The sequence below is a fragment of the Artemia sp. Qi Xiang Cuo genome, chromosome 12, assembly GCF_049724085.1.
Source record: "Artemia sp. Qi Xiang Cuo chromosome 12, ASM4972408v1, whole genome shotgun sequence".
Lineage (NCBI taxonomy): Eukaryota > Metazoa > Arthropoda > Branchiopoda > Anostraca > Artemiidae > Artemia > Artemia sp. Qi Xiang Cuo.
In genome coordinates, this window is record NC_142805.1 from 64,583,507 (window position 1) to 64,609,926 (window position 26,420).

The 26,420-nt window shown below is 36.0% G+C and overlaps 1 protein-coding gene across 1 annotated transcript in view; it reads right to left on the reverse strand.

The window, feature by feature from the left end:
• Window positions 1-26,420, reverse strand: part of Vps29 (vacuolar protein sorting 29) — a 115,837-nt gene that overhangs the window by 83,780 nt on the left and 5,637 nt on the right. Inside the window, exons 2-3 of the mRNA XM_089097991.1 lie at window positions 24,868-25,059; window positions 15,552-15,787 (exon numbers count right to left, since the gene is read on the reverse strand). Of these exons, the coding sequence (XP_088954117.1) occupies window positions 15,552-15,787; window positions 24,868-25,059 (428 nt within the window). The remainder of the gene's footprint in view (window positions 1-15,551; window positions 15,788-24,867; window positions 25,060-26,420) is intronic.

Below are 26,420 nucleotides of genomic sequence, written 5' to 3' on the forward strand. Positions count from 1 at the left end.
GGAAAATTGAGGGCTCCACATTGAATACATACAACGCTGAAGGGTCCCAATGACTAGCAATATTAACGCTTACGTAGTATACGGCATCTGTGTAGGCTAGTTCTGGGTTGTGTGCCATAACTTTCTGCCGTCAAACATTGGGACGGCGTTGCTCTCCCCGATTTCTTTGCCGTTTCTTTTGTGAACCGAAGAGTTTGTTTGTGTGCTTCATTTTCGTTTTTGATTCTTAGTCTTCATGATTTTGTTTGTCTTCTAACCAAAATTTGCATGTGCTGTACTTTCGTTTCTAACACGTTGTGATTATCGTTGTCACATGTCTTCTAAACGCAGATTTCTTTGTCCTTTATTTTCGTTTTGATTTGGTGTAATTCTCGTTAAGGTATGTCTTCTAACCTCATAGATCTTTGTTCTTCATTTTCGTTTTTTTTCTTTAATATTAACGATTTTGTTTGTATTCTAACCAAAAAATTTATTTGCTTCACTTTAGTTTCTGACTCGTTGTGATTATCGTTGTCGCATGTCTTCTAACTGCACATTTCTTTGTCCTTCATTTTCGTTTTAATTCATTGTAATTCTTGTTAAGGTATGTCTTCTAACCTCATAGTTCTTTGTGCTTCATTTTCGTTTTTTATTAACTGTGATCCTCGTTTTCGTAATTATTATGATTATGCTTCTTTTATTGTAAAAATAAAGGTCAATTTAAAGCAAACTTATAATACGAAAATCACAAGTTCGTATACTAATCGCATTTTTCATTGGAAAGATTTTTTCCGTAGTCGAATTTTCCGAACATTTTCACATGAAAAACATCACAAATACTTAGAATACTTATGTTAAATTTGGCAGAAGATGAGTGTCTGTGTTAAATATTTAAAAAAACGCATTACAATTTAATATGATATTCGATAATATAGAAAAATTTGCCAGTCTAAATGTGCAAAAATATTTACCAAATAAAATAAAATGAAATTACTGTCTTAAAATAACCGTCTTTTGTTCCTCCCAGCGAAGCCTGGTCCCCTGGTAATTTTACTAAAAGGGGTAGTTCTGATACCACCTTTATTATAAGTAACAACGAAAGTGAATAACAGTGAAATAAACATTGCCTTAGTTTCTACTAATTTCCAGTTTCCAGGTGGAAAAAGTCCAAGATTTTATATTAATGATGTGTTTTCCTATTTCCTTGCTGTCACGCTTAAACGTCAACTGTGACATTTTTACTCTTCTGAGTTAATTCTAAAAAACAGTCTGCTATGCTATTTTGAAAGGGAGGATTAGGCAGGGCAATGTCGATTCAAGCAAACTGTGAACCCCTTGGTTCATATTGTCCTGTTGATCTTCTTTTAAGAACAGCTTAGCCAACGGTTCTTGGGAATTATCTCTGAAGAGTGAAAATGTGAATTACGCTCTTTAGGTGTGACAGTAAAGATGTGTACATATATTTATACACAGAATTTAATTAAGTATATTTAGCGTTGAATTGTGTAATATTAGATGTGGAAATATTATTACTTAGACAGAACGGTAATTGCATATTATGGCATCGCATTTTTTTCCATCGAATAATGCCAAGGCCGCAATTAGTCGGTTCTGGCTATTAGTCGCTAATTTTAGGGAATTTCCTTAATAGCGTACAAAGTTAAAAGCCAACATAATACTTGTGCACTTATATGACAAAAAATAATGGAAATAATCAGCCTCAGGAGTACTTAATGTGGGAAAATCTTTTAATTACACTAGAATAGTGAAGTAGAAACTCTATCAACTATCATAATTCCACAGTAAGAGCCTACCTGCCGCACGATATAGGCCATTCCCTCTTCTTCCCTAGTTATTCACCTCCCCCCCCACCCCCAAAAATTGATCAACCTAACAAACGCTTCTTTCGTATTTTTACTTTTCTTCGAGTTTGGATCCCCCTGCAAGAGGTTCGTTTGTGCCCGTGCAATCTGAAAATTATTAAGCACATAAAAGAGCAAACGAATGTTGCGTTTTAGCTTTGCAAACCTATGAATAGATTGCGTTTCATTCGTGAATGAGTTCAACTTGTCAAATGCATATTTCCGATGAAGATATCCCTGCAAATATTCTTGAAAGGTGGGGAACAAATATTTGAAAAAAATAGTAAAAAATATTTATTTTATTTTACAAACAATTTTCAATATTCGAATATTTTATGTTTTTATAGGGAGGGATAAATACAAGGCATTGCTTTCACTTGGGGCATCTCTATTACTAGATTCAGAAAATAAGTTATTTGATTAGTAAAGGAACCAATTTGATTCCGCAAAAGCAAACATATTCAGCAATATCTCTGTCAATACTGTCAATCTTAATTTATAGAAGTGTGCCTAAGGATTGCAGATATTAAAAATCATGCAAGAGTCAAAATGGTCTGACATTAGTAGATCTATAAAATAAAAGTTCAAAATAGGGTTCAAATCGTTTTTAATAGACAGTGTATAGAAAATTCACAAAAAAAAACAGATATTACGGTCACTGTATATGTGACCGAAATATCTGGTATTTTTTGTGAATTTTCTATACACTGTCTATTAAAAAGAATTTTATCCCTATTTTTAACTTTTATTTTATCGTCATGGAAAGGCAGTGTGGTCTTCGAAATTATCTAAGTTAGTAGATCTCTCTATCTACGCAGCAACGCTGTAATCAGGGAAGTCAGTACCCTGAGCACTAAATTCCCATGGGGGGAGGGAGGGGGGTAAGGGATCAGGACTACCCCAAACAGGCTCCTTTGCAGGTTGAAGCTCCACACAAAAGACCTTCAAAGGTTATATTTAAACTTTAAATATTAAAATATCAAACAGCTTTCTTAATTCAACCCTAACCTCACAGTCCCTAGTTGTCGTTGTCCTGTTTTGCTAGGATATACCGTTGTTCCTTGTTATTTTTTCTAATTAATAGAGTAGCGCCGGTTTCTTTCTTCATGTAATTGTTTTTTATTTACTTCCCCCCCCCAAAAAAAAAGCAAATTCACAACTTTTAAGACTTGTAGTAGCATTTCTCTAGAAAGTATATATCCATTCTACAGTGTTAGTATAGTCAAATACAATAAAATTCAAGGTTACGATCTACAGCGCCCTCAGGGGCATGAGACAGAGGACTTTCATGGTTATTAGTTTTAATACTATTGCTAAAATTATCCTAATTATGAACACTCTAAACTTTGACGAAGTTTCAGAATTTTCAATAGAAAGTTGATTAAAACAACATATTTTTTAAGCAATTAGAAGTCTAAGCAGAGGATACCCTTTCCGTGTATAATTCCATGGTCTTGTTTTAGGAGAACTTAAAAAAAAAAAAAAAAAAAAAAAACTCAAATGGCATTGACTCCCAGCCTTTCTAAAAACTCGGATAATTTTAGCCAAGCGGATAGCTTGAGGCACGCCAAATGTTCCATTTCTTAGAATTGATAATTTTAGGAACACTGCTTGAAAGAAAGTTCTTAAAAGCATTGCAAAGACACTGTCAATTTCTTCTGGTACTTAAACTTTGGGAAAAAGGAGACTAAAATGTAAATTATGAATAAAGCTTAACCCGTCAATGATTCACTGGGAGTCCATTATTGGGGGCCTTGGAAGTCAGGAATAAAAGGAGTACGGCATAGACCTTCAAAAAGAAACAAAAAGAAAAATTAAAATTTGAACAATAACACAAAAGGAAAGCTATTCAAACAAGTAACTGAAAAAACAACAGAGGAGAAATAAATTCAATGTCTTCAAAGGTGATGTATACTGCAATTTCCGAACAATAGAAAACACAGGAAGGTAATCAAACAATCTGAATATAAGAATTAAATTAAAGAAATAAAATAAAAATAGAAAACTGAAGAAACAGGATGGAAACAGATCGTTTGTTCAAAATAACAGAGACTATTAACCCCACTAATTAATGCTTCGAAAATGATATTTATTATGATCCATTTGTCAATTGTCTTTTTTATAATTTTGATAAAACAAGTACTGTAGATATGTGTTTTTTAAATCCACTTTGCCCTTTTGTTTTCTCCTCTCTCTCTCTCTCTCTCTCTCTCTCTCTCTCTCTCTCGCTCTCTCTCTCTCGCTCTCTCTCTCTCTCTCTCTCTCTCTCTCTCTCTCTCTCTCCTTCTCACTTTTTAACATTATTTTTGCCACAAAAAAAACAGGAAATATCACGCGAAGGTCAAGTGAGGGGTCGAGGAAGTTTGTTGGTGGGGGTTGGTGATAGAATGATATCAGGAGGCGCTCAACTATAAGAGATATGATACCAAAACTATATAAAACAATTATAAATATTCCCGAGCAACACTTAAAATTTTTGCCTTGTTTAAATAAAGCCAAAGAAATAGCAGAATGAAATTTTTCATTCACATTTATACTTACCGCAAAAATACCAAAAAAGGCCTTTTTAACGGTCGGCTTTTCTTTAAGAATATATTCACGGGCCAGAACTAAACTAGACCTTGACTTGAAATAGAAATTATTCAACAAGAGATAAACCATTAAACCAAATCCAGATGGCATTAAACCATAATAGATACAAAGCACATAATTTTGGACAGTGGCGGTTTTAGGCCACACAATGTACAGCACAGGAGTATAAAAATATGAAATAAAAGGAATTTAATGTCAGAAAAACTGGAGGGGGACAGTTGCCCTCCTGCCAAGGTATAGAACCGCCACTGATTCTTGAGCCGCGTTTTCAGGCTCAGCGGGTTTGAACACGGGTTGTTCTCGTCTAGTTTCAAGTTTCTAGTTTTTCGTCTAGTTTCAGCGGGTTCGAAGCTTCAACCCCGTGTTTGATGCACTACATGCACTGATGCACAACGCTTGATGCACTAGACGCGAACAACCCGTGTTTAAAGACGGGTTGTTCACGGATCAGCGGGTTCGAACACGGGTTGTTCTCGTCTAGTGAATTAAGCGTTGTGCATCAGTGTATCTAGTGTATCAAACACGGGGTTGAAGCTTCGAACCCGCTGAAACTAGACAAAACTGGACGAGAAACTTGAAACTAGACGAGAACAACCCGTGTTCAAACCCGCTGAGCCTGAAAACGCGGCTTTGGAGATCCAGATAATGAATTATCTGCATCTTCAAGATTTTAGACACTTACAAGTAGACACTAAAGTATCTTAAGTATATTAGCTTCAATATATAATGTATATTGGCATCGAGGCTACTCATTCAGATAATAAATCAGGCAAGTACGGATGAATTAATTTTAGCATAAAGGAGAGACTCGTCAGAACCCTCAGTAACAGAAAATTATAGTAACTATCGAAAATCCTGGTATTTTTGGGGATAAGGTGGCCCAAAAATCCCTCCCCATTGGTGTATCTGCCTATTGGACACTCTCAATGGGTAATTCCAGAATACTATCATTACTGTATTTAGCCGTTCTTAAAATTGAAAAACGGCTATTAAGTTCAATATTTACTCCTGGAAAGGTTTAAAATATGGCTTGTATCGTTCTGCAAGTTGAGGCAGTTGCACTCATTGGTGGTAGTTGCAGAGTGGGGTCTTTAAAGGTTAAGAATTCATACCCTTAACAACTCCAAGGGTAAAATTGAGACGGAAAAGAGAAAGCAAGACATAAAAAAAGAATTTTGTATAGGAATTGTGGCAAAATTCCCCAGTGCATAATTTCACCTGACAAGCTCACTCCCTGGAAACTACTCTCCCCATGAAAATTTCTCCGTAGACATCCCCCAGAAAAAAATTCATTACCCCCCCCCCACCACCCTAAAATGTATGCACCCTTCCCAAAATCAATTAAATTGATTAAAAACTGGAAAAATTTATAAATTAAGTTCAGAGTCCCCTGGGTCTGTGGGGGGGGGGGTCATTTTATATCCAAAGGCATAGTTATTAGATACTTCAACTATGATGAACAAAACAGCTATCTAAAAAATTTTGATCGGACAATTTTGGGGAGAAAGGGGGGAGAGGGCCTAGTTGCCCTCAAATCATTTTGGTTGCTTAAAAAGGGCACTAGAACTTTTAATTTCCATTCGAATAAACCCTCCAACGATATTTTACGATCACTGGTTCGATACAATCACCCCTGGAAAAAAAATATACACGCATCCATGATCTTTCTTCTGGCAAAAAATACAAAATTCCGCATTTTCAAACAGTTCGTGGTAACGAACTGTAAGTAAGGAGCGACCCGGCTCAATGGTAACCGAAACTCTAAAAAACGGAATTTTGATATCAATGTATACATTAAAAGAATCAGATTTTAATGCTCATTTCAAATATATAAGTTTTATCAATTTTAGTCCTACCCAACAAAAGTTACGCGCCTGAGAAAATTTGGCTGATTTTCGAAAAATGGGGAAAAGACCCCCTAAAAGTTATTGAACCCTAATGAAAATCACATCATCTTATTCAGCGTATCAGAGAAACCTTCTGCAGAGGTTTTAAGATACTATCTACAAAAATGTGGAAATTTTCACTTTTTGCCAGAAGAAAGATCACGGATGCGTGTTTATTTGTTTGTTTTTTTCCCAGGGGTGATCGTATCGATCCAGTCAGGGCCGTATCCAGGATTTTTGTTCGGGGGGGGGGGTTACCCGATTTTTTCCCGTGGACTTTGTCTAACATCCTCGAGCAACATTACGTTAGCTCGAGACCGTTAGTCCGCCCCTTGCGAACGACGACGCGTCCACTAGGCATACTTTCGTATCTATAAGGGGCATTTTTCTTCTTTTTTTAGTAACGCAAAAACAAGACAAGTATTTACATACAGTTAAATACTACAAGCTATTTTTTTTTTGCGCAAAAAGAAGCCAAATAGTAGTCTATATATTTTTTAGTTTGTTTTTTTTTAGCTAAAAGTAAGGGCGAATATCTATAAAACGAAATCCAGGCGACGATTTTCCTTCCCTGCAACAATGTCGATGACCTTGTCAGTGTATACGTCATCGTCCCTATGGACTGCAAGGAGGGCTATGCCACTCAATTGTTCTTCGCCTGTTGCATTTCTCAGCTAGTTTTTGAGCCTTCTGAGCGTTGAGAAACTTCTTTCCGGAGTAGCAGTGCTAACAGGTAACGTCGCAAGAACAGTCAGAAGAAGAAAAACATTTGGAAAAAAGGTAGCGTCGCATGCCTGAAGCAAAGACACAGCACAAGTAGACCTCTCTGATACCGGAACATTCTCCCACTTGATGCGCCATAGCTCAATTTCTTGCTTCAGACAGTCTGAAAATCGCTTTTCTCCTAGGCAAGTCTAAAACTGAACTGAACTGAACTGACAATCTTGCACTCTCTTATGCCAGATCTCAAGCGCCCATTAACCCTAATTTTCTGTGCACGGTCCGATGAAAATGGGGCTACCTAATTGCTTAAGATAATCAGATCGTATATTCTTAACCATGATTTAATCTGCAAGGTCAGGTGAACATGGAGTTACTTAATTGCGTAAGCTGATCAGAGAGCATATTATTAACCCTAATTTACTATGCAAGGTCAGGTGAACATGGGGTTACCTATGGTTACCTAATTGCATAAGCTGATCAGAACCGTTAACCCACAAAATGCAATAGGATTTAGTGTGGGAGCATATTTTTTTCTGGTAAGGTTTTCTCTTTACAGGTATTTTTTAGACTAATTTCCGACTCAGTCAAAAATTTCGGGGGGGGGGGGGTCAAACCGGGTAACCCCCCCCCCCTGGATACGGCCTTGGATCCAGTGGTCCTAGAATATCGTGGGAGGGCTCATTCAAACGGAAATTAAAAGTTCTAGTGCCCTTTTTAAGTGACCAAAAAAATGGAGGGCAACAAGGCCCCCTCCCACGCCCATTTTTTCCCAAAGTCACCCGATCAAAATTTTGAGATAGCAATTTTGTTCAGCATGGTCGAAAATATGATAAGTATGTCTTTTAGGATGACTTAATCTCTCGAAGACCCTGGGGAGAGGGCAGAATTTTATTAACTTTGCCCAATGTTAACGTTTATTTTTGTTTATTAGGAAGTACGCCTACGTTTTTCGAGTGGATTTTTTTCTGGTAGTGGGGGGGGGAGTATGTCGGGGGTGATGTTGGAAGATCTTATAATGAAGGAAATTTTAATGGGAGAAGGGACATTGCTATGCAGGGGGCGCCGGATTTCCAAGCATTATATTAGATTTCCGGATTTCCCAGTATTGTATTGGTTATTGGGAAGTATACAGACATTTTCAGGAAGGATTTTTTTCTGGGGGGGCTGGAGGAGGAGGTTACTCGGGAGAAAATTTACATGGAGGATGTCTCTTTGGGGCAAGGGACATTTCTATGAAGGGGGCGCCGGATTTCCAAGTATTATTTAAAAAACGATCAGAAATTAAATTGAAAAAAAAAACAAGTTCTTTCAACTGAAAGTAAGGAGCAACATTAGAACTTAAAACGAACAGAAATTATTACGCATATGAGGGTGTTCTCCCCCAAGTCAATAATTCGCTCTTTACGCTACAGTTGTTTTTAGTGCTTTCAAAGGACCTATCTATTCTAATTAAACGGCCTTTGTGATTCAGAGGTTTGTGAATTAAAATTTTTTTTAACTTTTAACGTTAAGAGTGTGGTATTGACTAAGGGGAGAACCCCCCTCATATACGTAATAATATATACGTAATAAAAAACAATAAAGAAAAAACAAGCGATACGGCTCAATAGTAATCGAAACTTTTAAAAACGGAATTTTGATGTCAATTAATGTATCAAAAGAATGGACTTATAATGCTGATTCTAAATATACCTTTTTCTTTTACCTTTTTTGGTCTCATTATTTAACCTAGTAATTTCAAAGACAAGGAAGTGGCCAACGACCTAGAAACCCTCGGTTTTCTTCCAACTTTATAAGAAAGGTAATCCCGCTGCACATAATAACTATATACAGATAAGCCTCCTAAACAGTGCTGGTTAAGTTCTAGAAAAAATTATAGATAATAGGCTTGGACTGTGGATATAAGAGAAAAAACTTGCAAGAAGAACAAGGTGGGTTCAGACCAGGTTATTCCACAGCTGACAGAGTTTTTGTTATTTATGCTCTTGTAGAAAAGCACTGCAAAGGTAAAGGAAAACTATATGTGGCCCTAATTGATTTGAAATCAGCATTTGATAGTGTAGATCTTGGTTTATTGTTGAAGTTATTATTAAATCTAGGCCTACCTGCCCCTTTTTTACAAATTCTATCATCTATGTATTCATTGAATAAAAGTTGTTAGGAAGGGAATATCTCTGCCTTTTTTCTCGAAAAAGGGCGTGCGCCAAGGAAGTACACTCTCGCCAAAATTATTTGCTATGTTTATTAATGATATTGTTCCTTATTTCCGACAAAGATGGGCACCTACTCTCCGACTGAGAAAGCTGAATATGTCAATGCTACTATTTACAGACGACATTATATTACTGGCAAAGACAAATAATGATTTACAAACTCTCTTGAATCTCCTTGAAAAATATTTGCAAGAGAAGAAACTAGAGGTGAATGTCACGAAATCCCAAGTCATGATTTTTAGCAAAAAACCCTTGGAATCAGCACCACATTTTTTTTTGAATGGAAAAATGCTGGAAGTGGTGGAAAAGGCCAAATACTTAGGTTTCATCCTTTGTCAAAATGGAAAATGGACGAGTCATATTACAACAATGGCACAGAAAGGAAGAAACGCATTATTTGGTATATACAGAAGCACACTAACAGCAGAAATAAGTGAACTACGCCTCCACAAACATATATTTAATACTAAAATTATGCCTATCTTACATTACGGATCAGAAATATGGGGGTATCAGCCGGCAAAGCACCTAGAAACCCTTCAGCTTCAATATTATAAACGAGTTTTTGACCTACACAATACAACTCATACGTTAGTATTTAAAGGTGATATTGGTATATTTAACCTGAAATTAAAAAGATATACCCAAATCATCAAATTTTGGTTAAGACTTTTAGAACTTCCACAGACTAGACTTGCCCGAGCAGCATATGAAGATCTTCTCCTTCAGTGTAACAAAACATCATGGACAGCACAAATCAAAGAGGATATTAGATGAGAATGGATTTTCAAGTTCGTGGGAGAAGGGAAAAGGGCCAGAGGATCATGAAAAGTTCTTCAAGGTATTTAGTGCAAGACTTGAAGACCAAGAAGTGCAACTATGGCAAGCAGCAGTGGACAAATCTCCGAGTCTTACTTTGTATAGAGAAGTAAAAGAGAATTTTGGTCAGGAGTTTTATTTCAAGCTGGGATTGCCCATTAAGTATTTGAGGATTTGGATTCAGATTCGAGCAAATTTTCGGCCAATTTATACTAAGGTTGCAAGGAAAAAGAAGGAAGGTCCGGAGGTCGGGTGTAGTTGCTTGAGATGTGGGGAAAATGATTATGGGTTGGGCCATTTCCTCCTCCGGTGTAAGCAACTATCTCATTTAAGGGGATTAATTATCCAGGAGGGGGAAGATAGGCTGCCTTGTGAGTTAATGAGGTCTAGGACTCCCGTTATATTGTGGCAGTAGGAAATTTTGTATTGATGGGAAGGATGTCAAATGAAGTGTAATTTTTCTTTAGTATGTCTTTTTGTATATGGCTTTAGTTGGCTTTTAAATACAGATTATTATTATTATTATTATATTAATTTTATTAAGTGTATTATTACTCATCAAAGGCTACGAGCCTGAGAAAATTTACCTGATTTTTAAAGAGGGCGGATACATCCCCTACAAGAGAAAGAATTTTAATGAAAATCCCACCGTCAGATTCAGCGTATAAGAAAACCCTATTACATAGGTTTCAAGCTCATATCTGCAAATATCTGCAACTTTGTATTTTTGGCCAAAAGAAAAATATACGAATATAGAAGTTCGTTACGTAAGTTAATTTGTAAATTACGTCAGAACCAAATTTAGAGACAGCCATTTAGCAAAAGAAAAGTAAGAATTTTTATGCAAATTTTGTTTACTTATTCAATGACGGTGAGCCAAAATAAAAGCTGCATTAACTAAAAAACGATCAGAAATTAAATAAAAAACAAGTTTTTTAAACTGAAAGTAAGGAGCGACAATAAAACTTAAAACGAACAGAAATTATTCCGTATCTGACCGGGGCTGTCCCCTCCTCCCCGCCTTGCTCTTTACGCTAAAGTTTTTTATTATTTAACAAAAATAGAGTCGTGAGAAAGTCAAACTTTAGCGTAAAGAGCGAGGCGCTGAGGAGGGGACAGCCCCTTTCATATACGGAATAATTTCTGTTCGTTTTAAGTTTTAATGTCGTTTTTTAAACTTACTTTCAGTTTAAAAAACTTGTTTTTTTTTTATTTAATTGCAGATAGGAGCTTGAAACCTCTACAGTAGGGCTTTCAAATACGCTGAATCTGACGGTGTGATTTTCATTAAGATTCTATGACTTAAATCTTCGATTCCTCCTTTTTTCAAACATCAAGTAAAATTTACTCAGGCTCGTAGCAATTAATGTGTGTGACTAAACTCAATCAAACTTGTATATTTGAAATCAGCATAATAAGCCAATTCTTTTTATATATCTATTGATATCAGAATTCCGTTTTTTAGAGTTTCGGTCCCTATTGAACCGGGTCACTTCTTATTTACAGTTCGTTACGACGAATTGTTTGATTCCCGATTTAGATTTTCTGATTGTAATATTATCTAAATACAACCTCCTTTGGGAATAGATAATTATTATTCTTTATAGTAATTACTATAGTTAATTACTATCCTTAATACTAAGACTTATGGGAGACTACCGTCCTTTGGTAGTTTAATGTTTGAAAAACCCCCGCAATAAGGAAGGCCAGAGAAGGGTTAGAAAACTAACCGAATGTTAACGCTTCCGGTGAAACATGCGATTTTGCGACATGCCATCACTCGCACCATCTTTGCGCCATCACTTGGACAAAAGATACTTGTATCATTGGATTTTATCAGTTTCAGATCTATCAATTCACCACACCCTAATTATGACATTACTTAGTCATTTTTAGAGAATGATCAGAAGTTGCTTAAAACATAGGAAAAAATCCCAACAATGTAAATGAATTTTCAAGGTATTTTTCAACCTTAAAAACTCAAAGCAAATTTCAGGAGTGTGATTCGATAAACAGCTGTCGCTAAATCTCAAAAATCGCTAAATCTCAGCTGTCGAATGATATGAAGATTTTTATCTTGCGTCAAAACATTGAAATTATAGGACTGTGATAAAATATCATCCTTTGGGAGAAGTTATCATAAAATACCAAAATACCAAATACCATTGGGGGCATAAGCCATACGGAGCATAAACCAACTCCTACGACTAATCGGAATCAGTCCGATCAATCGGAATCAGTCATTATGACTGGATGGGTGATTATAGGTTTCCTTATGAGAAGGATACATAACATGGATTAACATTTGGATAATAGGGGGACAGCCTCTGGGAACATTGTCGGGTATAAAAAAATATTAGATGCTAATCATTATGGTCATATATTGCGGAATTTCCCGGTCGGGGTGGATGCATGTCGTAAGGATAGATTTAAGGGAAATGGAAACTTCCTAGGAGGGTGTAAATAGGGAGGCATTAAATAGATTGGGATGGAAGAAGACCGTAAGTGGCTGTGTTGGCCTCCGGCGGTTTGGTGCTGCAGTGAGTTGTTAGTAGTAGTAGTAGCATATGGCCTTGCAGTTGAAGTGACTGGTATTCTAAGGTTATCTTATTTTAACAACTTAATGGTGCCGGAAAGTGCCAATAACCTTGATTGCACTTTTGAATTCAGAATAAAGGCACTTCTCTGAAATTAGTGACGCCTTTTTATAGATGAAAAATCATCTATAAAAAGTCTTTAAAAGAAAAGACAGACAAACTAAAAAGAAACAGGGTGAAAAAGAAAAAGTAATATTATACAAATTATTACTCTTCAAAAAAGAAAACAAAATCAGAAATCAGAAAAAAAATTGAACACAAGAGATGTAAAACCAATCAAGTCATCAGTAATACTTTAACTTATAAAAGAACAAAATCAGCGGAAATTCAGAAAAATGAGATTGCAAGCAATTTTTACACACAAGCTGTAGCCATACCAAAAAAAAATCTGACAATGCTTGAGCAGCAAATATTTTCTATTAGTCACATATGGTAGTGTTCCAGCTCCCTGTGGTTAAAACCATGCTTTAGACTTTAAACAAAGGTACTACAGATCTGCAGTGTGGGAAATATGTACAACCATATCACCAATGTGAAGTGCGCGTATTACAGATTTTGAAAACTCACAGCCCCTATAAAAAAAATTATCATTCCAAAATAGATGTCATCAAAGAAAAACCTTCCAGAAACCACCAAAACTAAGTTTTCGCAGAGACATAATAAAAAAAAAATTAACCTTCAAGCGGTTGGGGCTATAGTACCGATCAAAAAGTTGCTTACAGATAACTGAAACATTACCTCATTATTTTCCCAGATAAGAAAAAGCTAGACTTTTTCTTTCAGTGTTGTTTGTTAAAAAAAGAGCAATTCATACATAAATATATATATATATATATATATATATATATATATATATATATATATATATATATATATATATATATATATATATATATATATATATATATATATAAATTCAAACAAGAAAACAGACAAATTACGGAAAAAGTTTTAATTGCTATAAGGTCAACTGACCTGTACACCATGGTTCAGCTACTTTACAAAACACTAATTAAAATAGCAATACATGCATAAAAAAGAAACAGAGAAAAGGAAAATTCAGAAGAACAAGAAGAAAAAAGAAAATTCGGAAGAACAAAAAACAATAATAAAAAATAAATAAAAAACAAATGAACCATGATATTTATCAGCAATTTACCCTCATCCTACGTCTCGGCTAAGAAGTAATTTTTGATTTCTTGATTTTAATGAACAAAAACTCCCGAGAACCCCTAACACCCTCAAGGACGCTTTTCCAATGGGTTACACCCAAGTGACAAAAAGTATGGTCAAACTCCACTCTATTTCTTTTCTCGTTCACAAGCTTATACCAAGCTTATTTTCGTAATAAACTTTTAGTACGAATGGCTCCTTCATGAATCCGATTAGTTCAAGAGAATTTAACAGTGTTTCTTAAAAAGGCACATAACTAAAGATCGATCAATAAAAATTAATATTTTGAATATGAGAATAAAACCCTACACCGTAATCGCTAATTTGGATATCAATCTTACCAATTAATAAAATTAGTCTTAAATAACATATGGAGTAGGAAATACTTCAAACTTACTATATTCAGAAACTTTTTAATAGAGAAGACATATTGGCGTAAAAGTTAGGAAAGTAAAAGTTTATGTTTGTTTACCGTGAAGTTATAAGAGGAAGACATTTTTGAATAAGGATAGTGTCTTTTCACACGTAAAATATATTTTGCATAGATACATGCATTATTATAAGTTGGAGGCAATTCATTTTTTTCGGGGGGGGGGGGGTGCAACATTTGAAGTTAAATTAATTTAGAAGAGACAACTTTCTGAAATCCTCAATATTCTAGGGGGGGGGTTGAAGGACGCTTTAATTTGGGCTCTATTTGATCCCTCCCTCTGAATGTATATAAATCAACAAACAAAACGGTGCATGGTTAAATTTGTTCCTTAACTACATTAAATTCTGAAACGGGATTTTTGCTTGAGTTATGATTATAACTCTTGAAAGCGCTTTCCCATGTTAATTTTTTAATTAGAAGCAATTGACAGTGGCTTTAATTCAATTCATTGGTCGTAATCGGAGGTCAAAATGCAGCCAATTATTGACAAATAATATTGTTAAATTTCATTGACAAATTATATTGATAGATCATGCGGAAATTATATTGACAAATTCTGTTGACAAATTATATTGACAAGTCAATTATGTTTATATTCAATATCATAAATTGTTTCTACTTTCCTGAATAATTTTAAAGGATACACACAAGAGACTTTCACTGTCCAACAGCAAAACTGAGTTTTTTAATAAAAAGACAGTATGAAGGGTTATTCTCAGACTCTACGAATTGATAAAACGGGATAAAAACAACTATTTTGCATATATAGCCCAAAAACCAGCGAAATGACCACAAAGTCCACTGATTTTTAATAGCAGAAACTATACGAATATTCATGTTTCTTAATGCTTATACTGGAGGAATAGCAAAGAGCTTCCAACTTACCATGTTTCAACTTACGACTTACCGTATTCATGTTTCTTAATGCTTATACTGGAGGAATAGCAAAGAGCTTCCAACTTACCAATCACGTAGAGGTAAACAAAGGTAAGGGGCCCACACTGAGTTTTTTAATTAAAAAGACGACACGAAGGGTTATTCTCAGACTCCACTAATCGATAAAAGGGGGCCAAAACATCTATTTTACTTATCACCCACGAAACGTACACAATGTCCGCTGATTTTTTTATGACAAAAAATTACCAATATTCTTTTTTTTTTTAATGCATATGCTGGAAGAATAGCAGAGAGCTTGCTAACTTACCCATCATGTAAAGGCAAAAAAATGGTAAGGGGTCATTTCTGAAGGCTTAATAAGACATAAATTAACTTACTTTTCTAGGGGCGTATAAGCTCCTGTAGCTGACCCAGGGTTGATAAAAAATCTATTTCCATGCTCATAAGCTTCAAATTTATGAGATTGGCCACTTATCAAAATATCAACATCTAGATGGCGTTGAACAGTTGCAAGTGCGTCAATATCCCCCCAAGGGATAACTTGATGGCCGTGAATGAGGCCAATCCGAAATTGACCAACTGTGATGACTTTTTGCTCAGGCAGGTCATTCCCCTTAAAATAAACTCAACGTGAGCTCCATTGATCTCTAGCATGTAATCAAAGAAAAAATCAAATTTCAAAGAAAAATTTCAAATTTCAAATATCAAAGAAAAATCAACCCCTATGCCTTCCCAAGGCAAGAACATAATTTGCACTTTACTGAAAAAAATACAACTGAATTTGCATTGTCAGTTTAATATACATATACTGATATTTAGTAATCAAAATGTTAATATTATTTGAATTATTAAAGTTATAAAAGTAAAAACATTTGTATTTTTTTCAGTAAAGTGCAAATTATGTTCTGGCCTTGGGAAGGCATAATTTTGAGCCCAACTTATGTTAATTTCTGCTCGTTTTGAGTATAAATCGGTTATTTACTGTAATTTCTGTTCATTTTGGGTTTCATTTATTTATCGATGCTGATTTGTGGTAGTTTCACGCTTGGTAGATTATTTAATTTTATTTTTGCTAATTTTTTGTTTAATGGAGTTTCTTACTTTTCTTTGAAAAACTTATTTTGTGGAAATTTTTTTTTTAATTAATCAAAGAAAAAATCAAATTGACAATTTAAGAGATGAAAAATACATCTTAATACTAGAAGAAACGAAAAATTTCCAAGCGAGAATCATAGTAAATTTAAGAAATGAATGTGACAACAAACTTATTCAAAGAATAATATTATCAGGCACTTTTATAATTTAAACTTTCATATTTTAAACTGTTATTCGAAAAGAGGAATGCTATTAACATTATTTTGGACCTATCCCGTTTCCCCTTCAAAAACATATCTTGGTTACCAGCCGAAGCTTGCTCCTCAAATTAACTTTATGGCTTAAACTGGTTATAGCTCTCAACTTTAACTTCCTATCCAGCAAAGTAAACAACATATAGGAGTACTTTGTTCCAAAAGTACAAAACCATATTTAAGGCAGAATTCGAGTGAAACTGTTCGCTGAACAGTCGGGAAACTATTGTTTACAATTCTACATTACTAAATGTTTTCAAGTTCAAAGCCACTTATTAACATTATATTTACAATAGCCAATGAAATTAGATACCCCCTAACTAGTAGGCTTGGTGGCCTAAACAACAAGGAAAGAGGAAAGAAAAACTGAAAAAAAATCGTAATATCATAATAAATTAATTCTCAGGCGATCCGAGGCCCCATAGTACAAGCAAATAAACCTTTTTATAATCAATTCAAAAATAATAATAGACATAGACATAGACATAGGTTTATTAAGATCGAACAGCGTAGCCATGGCTAATTTATTTCTTCTTTAAAACAATATGAAAAAAAAAAAAAAAATAAAATATAAAAATTAAAGAAAATAAAAAAAAAAACGTGAATTAAAATAAAAATAAGTCTTGTTTTATGCTTATACGAAAAAGGGGACAAACGTGTTTTTGTAGCGGTTGGTCCTGCAGACAGGGGGTTGTAGCTTCGACTGGGATCTGGTTCTTTGGTTAACAGGAGCATCAGGTGGGAGGATCAGTCTGTGATGGGGCGAAGATAGCAGTGACTTGCCGAGGGACATGATCAGTGATAATCGTCTGTCGCTGAGAGATTCAAGGTTCAGTTCTTGCAAGAGTTTGTTGTAGTCGTCACTTCTGTTACCAAAGATTATGTTAACAGCTCGTTTCTGCAAAGATTCAAGGTCATCGCAAAGGTAGTGGGTGCTCTGGACAAAAGGTCCCCAGACAGCGACGGCATATTCGAGTAGAGGTCTCACATACGTAATATAGGCATTTTTTAGGCTTTGAGTGTCGCAGCCGAACCTGCGCATCAGGACTAGGGTCTGAAGTGATGCATTGCCGGCCTTAATAACCTTCTCCACGTGTTCGGTGAATGTGCAGTCCATCGATAATGTGACTCCGAGGATTTTTGCAGATGGAACAACAGGGAAAGGGACTTGCGGGAATTCCAGATCACGTTTTAAGGGGCAAAACCTGAGGATCATTGATTTATCTGCATTCAGTGTCAACTTGTAACGTTCACAGTCCTCAGAGAAGGATGCCAGAAGGGTCTCGCTGAACTGACGTTCGATTACACCTTCTCTGACGAGGTATTTGAGGACAAATGATAAATCGTCGACGAATTTGAGTCGCTCTTCGAAATTCTGAAGGAGGAAGTTGATGAGGGAGATAAATATGAAACCAGCAAGTCTTGTACCCTGAGGGGCTCCAAAGGTAAGTTTAGACCAGTATGAGATCAAGTCACCTTCAAACAATGGAAATACACACTGCGTTCTGTCCTGAAGGAAGCTCATCACTAATGCAAGAGACCGCTTCTGTGCGCCCATTGCTCGCATATTTTTTGCTGCCGTAAGATGACAAATCAGGTCAAATGCCTTCCTGAAATCGGCGAGAGCTAGGTCGATGAAGGTACTGCCCTTGTCAAGCCACTTAAAGATAATGTCAACTAGGCGCACGAGGTATATCGAGGTATTGCAGCCTTTGAGGCCGCCATACTGGTAACGGTCTATGTTTTCCCGCGTTTGCTTGAGCAATTCACGCAGGATGAATGACTCGGTGACTTTTGCAAAGGTAGATGTGATTGATATCGGTCGTAACTCGTTGCAACATTTGGGTGTTTTAGTCTTCGGTATAACACGCACAAATGCGCGTTTCCAGCACGACGGGAAAGTTGACTGGGCGAAACATTCGCTGATGATGTGTCCAAGTGGCTTGGCCAGGAAAAGAGAGAAGTCTCGTATTAACCTTATAGGCAGCTCTTCAGGAAAAGAGCTACTGGATGGACACAACTTGTTCAGCTCTTTGAAAACTTGATACTCAACTATTTCGATTTCACCTTCGTCAGGGCATATTGACAGTAGATTCTCTATTTCAGTGTTAGTTGGGGCAGGAAAGGATGTACAAATGTCTGTAAAGTAATTGTTGACGTCATTTGCACTCACGAGTGACCCATCATCGTTCAGAATACGGATACTGGATGATACTGTTTTTCCAGCAATCTGCCTCACTAGACGGTGCCATTTACGGGGATCCTTTTTTATTTCAGGGTCCGAAAGGGATTTTCCGAAGGACTTTCTTGCCTCGCAACAAAGGCTAACGATTTTGTTTCTTAATAATCGTAACGACGTTGCGTCACCACTTGACTGCCTTACAGTGTTTTTTTCGCGAATCAGCTGTTTTATTTTTGGAGTGATCCAGGGCTTGTCAGATTTGCTCACGACAAATTGCTTTTCCGGGAAAACTTCTAAGTATTTGTCATAGAGTAGGGACTGAAATATTTCTGCTTTCCTGTTGACATCGCTTTCGTTGTATACTTCGCTGAAGCAGTGAGTACCGACCCACATTCCGTACGTATTAATAGCAGACTTCGTGATAGGTCTCCGGAGTACTTTTATTTTTTTAAACTTCCTGATTTCACTTTTTGCCTTCATCAGCAGAGTGTGATGGTCCGATTTGCCCGATGGCCCGTTCGAAGACACGTCTTTGTAATATGGAGCAAGGTTTGTAAGAATAAGGTCAAGGGTGCTCCCGGTCACATGGGTGGGTATCTTGACCACTTGTGACATACCCAGCGTATTGGCAAGCCATTGTTTCTTTGTTTGGTTGAAGTCACCAGCTATTATGAAGCCCGGGCGGCTATACCGCTGACGTAATGTGTCTAACGTAGACTGAAGGTAGGATACCAACAGCCGTCTGTTTTTGGCGCTTTCAGGATAGTAGATACTTGCAATAATGATGCAAGAGACATCTCGTGGTAAATGTTTTGGCTTGCATAATGCCCAGATCGTTTCATGGTTAGGGTCATTGAATTTATCTAAATATTTGCAGGGGATATCATCGCGTACATACAGGGCAACACCTCCGCCAATCCTGTCTGTTCTAGTGTTCAAGAAAATCTTGTAACCAGCCATCCTTCCACTTGTTTCGTCGAGCTGCCATGTTTCGGTAATTGCGCGATATGGATGTTATTCTGACGTAGAATGACATCTAACTCATCCACTTTATTCGTTAGTGAGCGGACGTTGCTCAGAAGGAAGTTTGGAAGTTGGTGTTTACAAGAGAGAACCTGCGGTGATAATACTGGAGGACAATTAGACCCGAAATCATTGGTAGGAGCATTGTTGTCAGGAATCAGCCGGGGCGGTAGGCTCACGCGTGGGATTGAGACTAAACAACTCTCACGCTTAGGCTTTTGGCTGGCCAATCGTCCGTAGGTGACTAACACGTCAATCTTAAATTTCTTTCTGCCACCTCTGCGTTCTATTCTTGTTCGCTTGCGAACGAAGGGAACGTCATCTATATTTTTATAAATTCTCAGTGTGACGAGTGTGGCTATGACAGATGGCGCCAAAACAGCAAAAGAAATGAAAGTACCTTTTTTGCATTGATCAATACAGTTTTCAGCAGCAGCCTCAGTCACAAAGAATAGCACTATTAATACAGTTTTGATTAATATCACTTTCATCGCAAAGGGAGGAGTATTTCAAGGCACTGAACAAGTTAAACTAGGATAGAATGACTTGCAGCCTCAACGGCTGAACGGATAATGGGGCTAATTTCAAAAGATCAACCATTACATATATAAAACAGAAAAAGAAAGCATATTAATAAATAGATATCCATGCTACAATAAAGAATAATAATATAGTAAATAAGATTATCTATCACTATTTACTGATTCAAATAATATTTCAAAAATCAACCAACAAAATTTTGAATGCGACAAAGGAATGACAGCCCCGTGCAACAACTGAAAGAGTATTTAGTGGCATATTTAGTGGAAAGAGTATAGTGGCATCTTGTAGATGCCACTAGAGGGCAAATCAGACTGAATGAAAGGCATGGCAGGGGCCCTTATGGGGTCAGATCATAGCCGATAAGTACTATTTTTCAATATATTTATTCACCCTCTCCCTTACCCCCCCCCCCCCCCGACGACAATTCCAATCACGCGTTAATGCGTTCTCAAAGAAAGGAAAATCATGGAGAAAAAAAACGACTATACAATATGAAAAATTGTGTTGCTACGGCAAGTTAATTGTTGCATCAGCTTTTCGTTGGTTTCACAACAAAATAGTTTTGGGTGAAATATTTTTATTGTCTTTTTTAATCATCAATTAACCCAACTGAGTTCCGAGTCCAACGTATCGCCCATCTCCAGAAAATCCCCCTGGCCAAAAATAATCCATTGGAAATTCCCCCAGGAAAATCCTACCCGTAGGAAATTTTCCCGGGAAATTCTCCACCCAGGAAAATTTTCCCCACATTTAGAAAATTTACGAATACATACGAAAACGAGAATTAGGGCGTATCAAAATGAAAATGAAGAATAAAGAAATATTACGTTAGAAGAACAACGCCATCACAATCTTCGACGCAAACAAAATGTGGCACAAAGCCCAGTACAACCCTACAAGAAGCTTTAAACAACTTAAGGATTTATTTTAAGTCATTGGAACCCTTCAACGTTCTATGTGTTCCCTGGGGAGCCTTCTATTTTCCCACGGAAATAGTAGCAAACAAAGCTGACTCATTTGGAGGTTACTATTTAGAGTGAGAATCAATATATACAAGACTACCACATGCCGAGTGCCGGGCCCGGCTTCGAAATCGGCTACATAGTTTTTTTTATTTACTGGCATATTGACATTTCTGGCAACGAAAACGATCTAAAAGGTCACAACTTTGGCGAAGAAATTACATTTTCCCATGGTGGTTGTATCGAACCTATGGTGACGCCTCATTAAGAAGAGGCTCACATTGTCTACGACTACAAAATAAGTGACAATGAAAATCCATATAGACAAGCCTGTCGCGAAGCCATGACGGAGCCTGGCCTCAAAATCGGCTACATAGTTCTTTTTTCTTCTTAAAACTGGCAAATTGACATTTCTGGCCTCAAATAGGATCTAAATAGGTTATAACTTTATGTATATATACATAAATCGTTCTCGACCTGAGGGTCGAGAACGATCCTTAGGTGGCGTAATCACCTATGTAAAATGTTATTTGGGATATAGTATTTTGATGAGTGCAATAATTTCCTCGCTCAGCGTATTGAGGATCGTGTGGTAGTTAATGTTTGTCTTCCAGTAAATTATCCCTATCACCAGCCCGAACGTCTGCTCGTTATGACTTGTGACCGAGTTACTTCATGTCTTGATAGAATTAGGCGTCTGAAAACACCGTGCATTTGTAGGGGATTTTAATTGCAATCTTAGCGTGGAGAATTCATCACCATGCGTTGCTCTTCTACTTAGTGTATTTGATGAATGGTTTGACATACTCACGAAAATTATTAATTTCACATACATGTGAAATTCATCTACAAGTGTAGATGCACTAGCCTAACCTAACGTAACCTGAATTAACGTAACCTATCCTGACATAGCCTAACCTGACGTTACCTAACGTAACCTAACGCCTATATAACCTAACGTAACATATCCTAACGTAACACATCCTAACATAGCCTAACTTAGCCGAACGTAACCTAACTTAACCTAACCTAACCAATTGTAACCTAGCGTAACATAACGCAACTGAACCAGGCTAGTCCAAACTAGACACAACTTGAACTTCATTGTCTTTCAGAAGAAGATTGGTCCTACTGGCCCGTTTCTTTGTACGGTTTCAGTAAAAATTCGAAGCAAAAAACAGTCATTCTGGCGTAAGTCAAAACTTAGATTAGAAGAAGGCTCTTCTTGAGCACAGCTTTGTACCAGACATAATCAAATTATCTGTAGGTGATTTTTAAATTAAAATATTATCAACCTCTTTATTTTTAGTCAGTTTTTGTTTCTGTACAGTTGTTACTTATTCTTCGTCACATCTTTTTCCAAGTTGGCCACGGTTGAACTCAGTTTCGCCAATTGAAAATTCAAGCTGGATATGATTCCTTCCATTTTTTCAATTTTTACAGAATAGTGGTCTTTTTGTCCATCTGACCTGAATAGTCATTTTTCACACCTTTGGTTCAATCCAGCCCTCTTGGCTGGATGGAAGTGTCACTTTCTTGCTCTTTAACTCCTACTACTTTTTCAGCAACTAGCTCATCTTGAAAGATCTTAAGCCGAACCGGCCAGCCATGACAAAAAACCAACAAAGAGAAAAATCTCTAAAAAAAAAACAAACAAACGAGACTGTGGCCAGTGGATATAAAAGGAAAAAAACAGAAACAAAAACACCGCGGATATTTCGCCTTTTTAACAACAAGGCGTATTAAGCACGAAAGACACAAAAAAAACAAAACAAGAAGAAACTAAAAACCAATAAAACCACCACCAAAAAAAAAAAAAAAATTTAAAATCGGCCCAAAAAAAACCACGGAGGGAAAATATGCTAATATATAGTTACTTCAGTGAGGACACCAGAGTTAACAGGGACACCAGAGTTACTCTGGTGTCCTCACTGAAGTAACTCTATATTAGCATCTTTTCCCTACGTGGATTAGTTTGCGCCGATTGTACATTTTTTTGTTGTTGTTGTTTTTTTTTTTTTTGGTGGTGGTTTTATTGGTTTTTAGTTTTATCTTGTTTTTTTTTGTGTCTTTCGTGCTGAAGACGCCTTGTTTGTATAAAGGCGAAATATCCGGGTTGTTTTGTTTCTGTTGTTTTTCTTTTCTCTCCACTGGCCACAGTCTCGTTTGTTTGTTTGTTTGTTTGTTTTTTTTTTGTTTTTTTTTAGATATTTTTCTCTCTGTTGGTTTTTTAGCTCATCTTGCATAGCCAAGAGTTGAGCATTCATTTTGCCTTGCTCTTCTGACGTCGTGAACAAATCATCAAAACCTTGATCCCTGACAGCCTTCTTTTTCTTGACTAAATCGTTCTCAACCGATAATTTCTCGATTTTACTTCTAAGTTCCTTCGAGTATTCTTCAACTTCGCAAAGTTTTTCTTGAAGGGAATTTTTTTTCTTCTCGATCGAATTTTTCTCATCGTTTAAAACTTTAATTACTCCCCTACAGCGTTCAAGTTTGCTCTGAAGTGCGTTGAATTTTTTCACTAGCCCCGACTTATGCAACAGCTTTATCTTAACAGCTTTCACAGCTTTCAGTAGCACTAGGAGAACAGCAATACCAGTACCAACTGATATTAACAATATTAACATGTCCATCTTTGGCGGTAAAAAAATTTTCGTATAGCATCTTTGACTCCTCTGGTAAGTACGATTCTTCTTTACCAACGTTGTCGCCAAGTACAAAGATTTTTAAAAATTAGGTTTAAAAATTTCAGGTATATTTCTAGTTTAACTTAAAAGATTAAAATTATTGCTCAGATACATTAATATTTTTGCAGTTTATAACTATAGCGATTCTGAACTGAAAACTAAAATAAAAATTAATTTGTTCAATTTTTATGTCACGTCACTCAATAAGTTATATATGGTTATTAGTACACAATGGTTGTTAGATGTTACGTCGTGTCACTCATTGCGTCATATTAGTAGATATTAATTTAATATCTATTAACGTCATATTAGGTTAATAGTAGACAATTGGTGTTAGAAGTCAGACTTGCTTCCAAAAATCAAATATCTTTGAAAAAACTGCAAAATGAAAAGACATCAAAAATGCAGTTTTTGTTAGAAAAAGTGATTCTATTTTTAATTTTTCCTGTTTTTTTATTCAAAAAGGCCCTATAAATTTTAATTTTAGTTTGAATTAGCTCTCTTGCGACATTCTAGGACCCCTGGGTCGATACGATCACCCCTGGGGAAAAGAAAAAAACAAAAACACAAATAAACACTTCGTTTTTTTTAAGGCAATAAAAAAACAAAAAATATAAATTTCCGTAATCAGATGTAAGCAATCAATCCCTAAACGCTCATTCGATAGCTTAGTTAGAAAATATTTTTCCAGCTGAGGATAGGTTCTGGTCCAAAACAGAGAATGAATTAAAAGTAAAATAATCTTCATGAATCTAAGAGAAATATCTAATATGCCTACTCTTGGAAGTATGCCTAAATCTTAATATACCTGATAGCAAAACTTGAGTGAGAATTCCCAGTATTATGCATTATGTAGCAATCCTGTAAATAAGTCATTGAGTGGGCTAACTCACCATGTAACTCCTGGTACTACTTCTTTAAGTAAGTAAATAAAATCAACATACCTCATCGAAATCCCCTTTCACAACGTGAACATCACTTGCTAAAGATCGTAGATAATCCAGGGAATCTTTGGTTGTCAAATTTCCAGTGAATAGTATATGGTGGATTCGACCCGGAATCAAAAGCTTTTTGAATTTGGCTGGCAGTGATTCCCTTCGGAAGGGTATATGCAAATCACCAAGAACAAGGACAAGCTAAAACAGAAGGATAAGTAAAAAAGAGAGAGATACAGAAAACCGTAAATATATCAACGAAAAGCTCTTTAAAAACTTACTCTTTAAAAGCTCTTTAAAAATATAGTCAATCATTGTCGTACAGTAGTGAATGTTGGTTTTTTCTTACATAGACTATGCATCACCTCAGAGCAAAATTGTCCTGCTGGAAAAAAAAGTTTTCGAAATTATCAAGTTTAAAGGTTTTAAGGCGAGTGGAGGTTAAACTATAGGCCATACTGGGAAACGAAAAAAAAAACTGAATCTGCATCAAAATGAGCTCTATCAAAGAAAATTATAGCCATTGCATTTGGATTTTGCAGTCATTGAAAAAAAAAAAACAATCCAAAATTGCTTGGGACAATTTTGCTCCAAAATTGAAAAAATATTTAGAAAGGCAAATTTCCCCGCCCCTTCCCGATTGGCCTCTTTAACAATCTGTGCGTCATGTATACATTAAAGTCTACATGTGTTGTGATTACTAGAGAGTAAAAGTAGAACTATATATATATATATATATATATATATATATATATATATATATATATATATATATATATATATATATATATATATATATATATATATATATATATATATACTAGACAAAAATCTAGACAAAGCACATTTCAAGGAAGGATATTTCATTCACTTTCCCCTATGGAAGAGTTCCAAAAATTAAAATACATGTCTTCCTAGTGCTTTTATAATGCTTTGTGATTATAGACTGTTATTAAGAGCAACCCATGCCAATATTAGTACACAAAAGTGGGAAGCTAAAGTACGACTTTTTTCCCAATTGTTTGAGAACAAGTACATTACATGAGCAATATGACAAAATGTTTCATTGTTTTTGTCAAAAGCCCATAGAATATTTATAACGCAATCGGTAAATCAAATACTTCCAAATACTATCTGGCTATATTTTTGGTATGCATAAAATGATTTCAGTAAAGCACTAGTTAAACTTTAACACGGAAGGTAGGACTTAAGGGGGGCGTTAACCCCTTAATATATATACAATGCTTTCTGGGTTTTTTTAAATTTAGCTCTTTTCCTTCATTGGAAAAAAAACTGGTTATTTCTTTTTATTTAATATAACAAAGCTAACACAAGTTGAAGCTGAATAATCTGAATTTACTAAGAGTCCAAAACTGAGCTTATTCCTGACTTTCAGTCCCTATGTTGTAGCTACTCAGAAAAAGACAAGACAGCTGATACTTAGTATTCAAAGAAAGCAAACATATTTTGGCTGCATTGATTCATGCTGCCAAAAAATGGTCCTACAATTTCTTTCGTTGATGATTGGCTTCAAACTTACTGGGCTAGATAGACCTCAATGA